The 8,317-nt window shown below is 36.0% G+C and overlaps 1 protein-coding gene across 1 annotated transcript; it reads right to left on the reverse strand.

Annotated features, from left to right (window-relative positions):
- Positions 1 to 7,892, reverse strand: LOC110092221 (fruit protein pKIWI502). Its single transcript, XM_020816678.2, has 5 exons — positions 7,215 to 7,892; positions 3,532 to 3,631; positions 3,348 to 3,443; positions 3,185 to 3,265; positions 1 to 259 (listed from the first exon to the last, which is right to left on the reverse strand). The coding sequence occupies exons 1-5, from the start codon at positions 7,766 to 7,768 to the stop codon at positions 197 to 199; spliced, it is 894 nt and encodes a 297-aa protein (XP_020672337.1). The 5' UTR covers positions 7,769 to 7,892; the 3' UTR covers positions 1 to 196.
- Between the last annotated feature and the right edge of the window lie 425 nt (positions 7,893 to 8,317).

Consider the following 8,317-nt stretch of genomic DNA (forward strand, 5'->3'; position numbering starts at 1 on the left):
TATACAATGAAGGAAATAAAAATGCTATTATGAATTTTTCTTGTTTAATAACTCAAAACTAATTTGATGATACAAATGAGCCTGCTATAAATTCAAAACAGGCAAATATACAGTAAATGTAGTGCATAGCCATTATTCTACAATAGGCTTCACACACACCAAAAAAAAATGATAAAGGAAAGAATCCCTACGACGATTAAAAGTTCTTCAAAATTTTATCATGTGGCACACCATTGGCCATCAGCACTGAAGTAAGTTCCTGTGATGACAAAGATAATGAGTTCAGATTTAATGGTGAAAGAATAGTCTCACGAGGCAGTTCAATAAGTTATATATATAAGAGACATTAAAAGTGGATGATTTATTGTCATCGGGAGGTAATCTAAATTTGATGGTTATTTTATTGATTAACTGGTTATCCACACACGTGCGCCAACTATCATCTTTCTTTGAATGAAGTCAAGCAGGAATGACACAAGGGACTCAAATTGAGTTTATAAATTGCTTAGACATTAAGTCATCGACCAACTGCTCTACAATTTCGTGTTCCTTGGGACTCACTCGGTAATGAGGAAGATTGGGGAGAACAGGTCCCGGAATAAAAACTATTTGGTGTTGCAGTGTACGAAGAGGTGGCAATGTGTCGGGTAGAGTATCTGGAATAACATCTACGAATTGTTGGAGTAAGGTTTTCACTTCAACTAGTACAGGAGATCTGCTGTTAGAATGACAGCCTTCGTTAAGTATCACAGCTAACAATATAGAAGTTTCTTTCCATGAGCTGAGAAGGGAGGATCCCGAGACTATGTGCATGATTGAATTGGATTTACCCGTGGTATGGCTGGAATCAGTGGGCTGTGGCAATAATCTTAACAATTTTCCCTTCCAATCGAATGAATTAGCATTGGCTTGACATTCATATATAACCCCTATATCAAATTGTCAAGGCCTTCCAAAATAATGTGACATACATCCATATCTAACACATTACATAAGAATTCACATACGCAGTGTTTGATAACCAAATATATAACACGCACATGTCACAAACTGGAATATCCATACCTTTTTTAATATAGTTGTGTTGAACCTTTGGCGCTTAATTGAAACCAATTCAAGCATTAGTCTATGTATGGTCAACTTGGGATCAATCATTGAGCCAATTAGAGTTAAATCATTTCATGCATGGCTTATTGAACTCATTGAATCAATTCAATTATTTTGGCTCAATTAGGTGGTTATGCTTAAATTCATGAACCTAACTAAGTGTAAATCGTTGGCCACAAATTCGATTTAAGGCTGAAATGACTGAGCTACGAGACAAAAAGCCTTCTAAAACTCACTTTAACCTAAACATAGGTAAATTGGGCTCATTGAGACTTAGGCTTCGTTTGGAACGGCTTTTTTATTGCTTTTTAAAACTGAGTTGTAGTACAATTTTTTTAATTTTTGTACTAAAACTCCGTTTTCAGAAGCAATAAAAAAGTCGTCCCAAACGAAGCCTTAGTTAGATAAGTCAGAGATCAATAGGCTAAACTTCGGAGTATTCACATACAATTGAGGGTGACTAAGTCTACTTAACGGATTTGCCATGGCCCGCCATAACAATTAAGCATACCTACAAGCTCAAAAGGTCAATTGACCTGTTAGATCCAAATTAGGTCAATTTTGACCAACATAAGTTAATTATCACGAGTGAATTGAGCTGAATAATGAATGCTCAAGTAATCCAGGACTACTGAAGTAAACCAAAAGTCAATTAGGGCCCAATGGACCAACCAAGGCCAAGTGGTCAACTAAGGCCTATGCTTGGGTGGCCAAAGATTGATAAAGCCACTTGAAGCTAGCTCGATTCAACAAGGATCACACTAGATGTGGATCAACTAAGACCAAAGAGGGTAAGATTGTTGACTCTTCAAAACTTAGCTTATTGATTAGGCTTGTATCAAAGGCCCCTAGGCTGAGATGGGTGACATGGACGACTTTCTTCTCTGTTTCTTGGACACTCCAATTAGATGACAAGCCAAAAATAATCTTTTGAGTATGACAAGATCCAAAAGATCCCTTTAGGATTTCAAAGATTTCAAAAGGTCCTCTAGTTTAGATTCATCAAGGTATTTATCGATTGCTTTGGGCTCATCACTAGCACAAACAAAAGAAATATCATAAACTTTTCAAATTATCCAATGATACAAAAGAAAGAAATTATTCAAATTCATAGGACTTATGTCAGCCTCTAACTCAGGTGCTTGCCTTTGCATGAAATCGGCATTATGCACCTTAACATACTATACAAGTGTCGCATTATGATTGGAGAGTGCACAGGTTGTTGGAACGTGAATTCTGCTAGATCGAGTGTTGTTTACCTTGCTCTAATTTTGACCAACTTGAAGGAGCCATTTTAGAGACATGTCAAACCACATAGACTAAGTAGAGCAGGGAGATTTGTTAGTTGATGATTTGCCTCGCTCTGTTTCTAAGCAATTCGATGCAGTCTTTTTGGAGATGTTGAGCCATATGGACTATGTAAAGCAAGTAGATTTGGTGGTTTTAGTATCAACTCAAACATATTGAACCCTCTCTAAAGCCTGTTTGAATGAGTTAGTTTTTGTCAAAGCGAGTGGTGATATGGCTAAGTCATTCAGATAACTCCTAAGCTAAATGGTTCATGCTCAAATTTAATTATTAAAATACTTTAAGCTTGTTTATTAAAATATAAATATAAATAAAAAGCTATTTAAATATAAGTATATAATAATTTGATCATTTTAAGTTTGAAATAACATTAAAAAATAATTAAATTAGCTAATAAACAAGCATCAACTGAGTAGCTTAATGAGACACTTGTTGAACAAAAAAATGAGGAGGTTAATGAAAATAAGTAAAAAAGAATATGTTCAAATTTATTTAATTACATGTCAGCCTTCTTAAATTATATGTAAGATGGAGGAATTTGGAAAGCAAATGAGCATTAGTTGAACGACTATTGAGCCATACGTCAAGCATATCGGTTCTTTTACAACCATAGTTATGGCCATGCAAACACAGAAGTTCATATCAAATACAAGGGAGCAAGGATGAAGACGCATATTGCAAATTCTTGTGAGGAATATTGCTGATTAGATAATGACAGTAGGAAAAGAATCTAAACTATCACGTGACTAATACTTGAAAGATAGCAAACCTCAGTCATGGCTTTGTGCCCACAGAGAACTGCTGCAGTTGATGAAGCATCTAATATTTGTTTGGCTCTTGAAAAAACGGCCTGCGCAATTTTTAGGATAATTAAATCACCAGAAATAGAATTATTCCTACTGCAGTCTCTATTTCTTGATTCAAGCTATTACCTGCACATAACCTCTTTCACCTTTCCAACTATCATCTGGCCGGGACAAAACAGGAACAATTTTAACCCCCGAAGACTCCCAATTCTTAAACCTATCCTGATGGAGAAGAATTCAATCCAAATTACTATAAAGAAACTGATTTAGGAGGGAAAATCCTTGATGGTTAAAGAGCTTCAATCCAAACCTGATACGCCATTCTTTGAAGATTTCTAGCTCCATAATAAAGTCTCACATCTGGCCTTTCATTTGCACTAAGACCTGACTCAATGAGAGAACGGATAGGGCTGCCACAAGAAATAAATAAAAGAAAATTACATGACTATATTTCATAAATTTTGCAGTATTTTGACGAAGAAATGCATATCAATATTTTAACTTAGCGAAGCATTGATTTATATTTTTTCAGAGGTTCGGCAAAAAGAAAATATACTTCATAAAAGAAAGGAAAGTCTTATCAAGATTTAAATCTTAAAGTGCTGATCAAGTTAAGCCAAAAAAAATGGGACTGATATTTCCAACATAGCTCACAAAACCACCATACTTTAATCAGATAGAAGGGGCATTAACATCATTGATACAATTACTTGATTCAAAGCACAGATATTGATAAACAAAAAATATTTTTCAGCATAAATTAATAAAGTTATATCTTTGAAATATTATTTTTTAAGTTTTTTAACTACCTACTTGTTTTGTTAAGTTCCCTTTTGGCTTAACTTAGTTATTTGAAGAACTTTGTAACATGTCACATTATAATTTAAGAGAACACAAAGAAACGCTTTAGAATTACAAGGAAAAAAACAGAAACTTAATAGAACATGAGAGAATATTAGTTTGAGCATACCCTTCAACTAAATGGCTCAGTTTAAGGTTAATAAGACAAATTCATGATTGATTTTTTTAATTCATGCATTAATATTAGCATAAGAAAAACACTAGGGTGGCCGACATTTTCTGTCATTTTTAATACTACCTAAATAAGTATTTTGAGGTCTACCTCTACCTTTCTTAACATAGGTCAAATCTAATATATCTACTCTCCTAATAGGATCATCAGATGCCTACATTCTCTGGACTAAACCATATAAGGAGACTCTAATTTTATGTGCGACTGGAACTGCTTCAACTTGTTCACGTTTATCTCATTCTGCATTCTGTCTCCAAGTGTAAAGCCACTCATCCACCTGAACATCCTCATCTCTGCAACACACATCCACCAATTACAATAGTTTTCAAGGAATACCTAAAATTCATATCCATAATACATTTGTCAAAAGAATATCTCATGAACAAACATTAATTCATGAGCATATTCGTATAATCATATATAAATGCATTTGTGTCTGCACATGTAAAATTATGTGTATTTTAGAATCATAACTACTAGAAGTAAAAAAAATAGTAATAATCTACTAAAATGATCAATGAGTAATGGAAATCAATACCCATTGACCTTTTTTTTCTACCAAGTGAATTGACTTGTGCCTCTGAAAATCATATTGCACCATCCATTAGTCATTAGTGTGCTTCACATGAGAATAACACTAGAAAATTTACTATCGATAATGACAATTATAAGTCTACGAAGATGCAAATAAACGCTATATGGAATTCAAATTAGTTGATAAAATAATGATCCATCTAAAACTTAAATATTTCCTATCTATAAATTAATAACTAGAAAATTAGGACTAGATTAAGTTACACTCTAAATTGGGAAGAATACTAACAAGTTAGAAACAAAAAAATTTTGGCTTTAGTATAAGCTTTAACTTATTTTATTTGACTTTATACCATGAACTACTAATATCCTGGAATCTTCTATGATTCCACCTCGTTCAAGATTCACATTCAAAATATTATATGCATATTTCCCAAACAAATCGTAATAGCCTTATTCTTAAATTGTTATTAGAGATAAGATTGTGTTTTGTTGTTACTGGTGGATATTTGAGATATTTTATGCAAAAAAGTAACATATATGTGCTTATTCATTAGGAAATTTGGACCTAAACCTTACTTTCTTAATTTGCCACATTAAATGTTTTTTTTTTACTCATGTTCTAATGTAAAGGGTATTATTCCTTATAAAGAAGTGACTAAGCTTTTTGTAGGAAATCATGATCATCACTTGCAAGTGCCCACATTCATTGAGGAAAATATCATCACCGATAAAGTGCTCCAAGAACAAAATGCTATGGACAATTTTCTAATAAGGTGAAACAATAAAACACCTACTAAGAACACATGGATGACAAGAGATGACTTCAACAAGAGAGAAACGGCTATTCTAAATAATTACTTATACTTCAACTCTTTAGAAAAGAGTTCTTTGGGAGTTTTAGGGGAATTGATGCAGCACATGAAATGAAGCATAAGCCAATAACAATATCCCAATTTAGTGTTGAAAAATTGTAATTTTATCATTAAAACTATAATTTGAAACAATGATGATAGTTTTGAAATTTGAAATTTAAAATGGCATTATTAGTTAGTGGGAAAATAGTTTGAGTGGTTGAAGCAAAGTTTCCTCCAAGAGCAAGGTCGACCATTCCTCCCTCCATGGTGGCTAAAGATGGCATCTCCCTCCCTTAACTTCTCTAAACTGTAGGCCAACCAACTTCCCCCATTTGGATTTGAATTTTAATTTACTTGTTTTGACTATAAATAAATACTTCATAAATTAATCTCGAACAAACTTTTGGCTTGTGTGATAATTTTCGAAAGGTATTCTCTTGAAAGACTTGGTGGCTAATTCCCTTAATTTCCTTTGATAAAGAGTCTAACATCTTGTGTGTTTCTTCTTGTTTCCACATCTAAGTACAACATTTGTTCCACTCCACTTTTATTCCATCAATAGAGACTTCATCTACTCTTCCTCCCATGCTAAGGAATTCCACAAGAGTTGAAGCCTCTCAATTTTGCATCCTTCATAAACCCTAGAAAGTCTCTTTCTCCCTCACACAATTACATCACCTTCTTGTTCATTCCTAACCCCTTGATCGCATTCTAACCCCATGGCCACATCCACTTCTACCCATAAATTACTCCATCTAGACTAACTTCTGGCCAAACACCCTTCAACATCCGAATCGATGCCCACTGCCCCTTGTTACACTTACACTTGTTTGCAACCGCCTTCCACAATTCATCCAATTGAAAGGCAAGCCATTCCACTTATTCCAATATCCTAGGTGAAGGTAATAATCAATAGTTTATCTTCACTGTAGCATCCAGAGCAATATCTTCTGCTAGATTTAGTCCAATCGTTCCAACAAGAAAGGTCCAATTGTTTAAGACCAGCTCAATAAAACTTACGTAATGAAGATATGTGTTTGTGTTTGGGTAAGTCAACCTTTGGTGGGGTGGGAAAGGATGGTGAGAGGTTTTTGCCTATGCAATTTCTGAGCAACTATGTATGATCTCTTTCTAGCACAAGAACTTTTTTTTTTATGGCATCACTAACAAGTTGAGTATGACCAATTATGAACGAATAGATTGCCTATGGATTTTAAGCCCCAAACATATGCTTTCAGAATGATTATTTCAATTTCACTGAAGTACAGTTTAAAATATAACCTTTTCAGTCAAGTAATGAATCACAACTTCTTTGATCTGCAAAAGCTTCCATCAACAAGGCAAGGTAACTTAAAAAATTGGTTATAGGATTAGTGATTCCATATACCTCAAGACTTCATCATAAAAAAGCTCAAGGTGAAAGCGCTTTTTCTGTCCAAAAAATTGGCATCAAAACGGCATAAAGTGGTTCAAAGATAAGCCCTCAACATAATTTATCATATTTACTGAACCTCTTCATCTATCATATTGGCATGAAACCTAGCATACGGCTGCAAAGCCAACGCTCACCTAATCCCCGATCCAGTAGCGAAGATAATGATTGTCTGTGCGTCTTCTGTCGAGGAAATCCGGTCGATCTCGAATCCTTGCCCCATGACGCCGCTCATCTCGACGACATCCCCGCTCTTGAGGCAACAGAGAAGGTCGGCAGTGGATCCCTCGACCCTCTTGACAAGGAACTCGAACTCGCCGCGGGCGGCAGCTAGGGATGGCGGGGAGGCTATGGCGAGGAAGGTGGGCTTGGCGTGGGCGGCCGAAGGAAGGCGGAGTTGGAGGTACTGACCAGCTTTGGTATGGGCGGAGACCAGATCGGGGTAGTCGGAGACGTCGACGGAGATGTGAAATAGAGAGGAATCCGAAGAAGCGGCACGGACGAGGGAGAGAGGGGCAGGGGTCCAGGTGGAGGAGTCCTGCCGGACGGAGGCGGAGGCGGCGGCGACAGCTAGGGAGACGATGCGGCGATGGAGGGAAAGGACGGGAGGCATGGGCGAGGTTAGCTGCGAAGCTAAAGCATGGGAGGGAAGAGGAGGGGTGTAGGCTGAGGAGATAGTGAGGAGAGCCATTGGAAGCCGGTTTGTAGGACGCTTTTGTAGACGTCGGGAAGTCGTCGCCGCCAAGGAAATCGATCGAACGAACTTGCTTCAAGTTTTTTTTTTTAACTTATTTTAAATTTTGGTGGGTTGGGCTGCTGTGTGGTGATAGATTTCTGCCACATTGTGAGGCTCTCTTATTATATTATTAATTTTCAAAGTTTTTATCAGTGCGAAATAATCTGAACTCTTATCAGTGCGAAATAATCTGAACATTGTGATGTTCATTTTTTTTTATATTACATTTAAAAAATGTAATTTCATCAGCTAAACTCTTAGTGATATAAATAATTATAATCTCAATGAAAGAATATAAAATATCACGCGGATCATATGAGCTAAAATAACATAACTAGCTTAGTGTAGCAGCAACATCGGTGGATTTTAAGGACGTTTTCTTATTTTGCTCCAACCGACCGCCATTTTTCACGTCATTTGATCGCGGATGAACAGTGCGACGCCAATATTGACATTGCACTGTTCATCTCTGCCATTTTGTTGGTCTCTACCGAACTTGCGGAA

Source organism: Dendrobium catenatum, unplaced genomic scaffold, assembly GCF_001605985.2.
Source record: "Dendrobium catenatum unplaced genomic scaffold, ASM160598v2 fragScaff_scaffold_1288, whole genome shotgun sequence".
NCBI lineage: Eukaryota > Viridiplantae > Streptophyta > Magnoliopsida > Asparagales > Orchidaceae > Dendrobium > Dendrobium catenatum.

Bases quoted from the DNA above. Each gene is read 5' to 3' on its own strand.
- LOC110092221 (XM_020816678.2), bottom strand. From the start codon at position 7,768: ATGGCTCTCCTCACTATCTCCTCAGCCTACACCCCTCCTCTTCCCTCC. The intron at 3,444-3,531 runs GTTTGGATTGAA...CTTCTCCATCAG, and splicing joins TTCAAAGAATGGCGTATCAG to GATAGGTTTAAGAATTGGGA. The intron at 3,266-3,347 runs GTAATAGCTTGA...AAAATTGCGCAG, and splicing joins GTGAAAGAGGTTATGTGCAG to GCCGTTTTTTCAAGAGCCAA.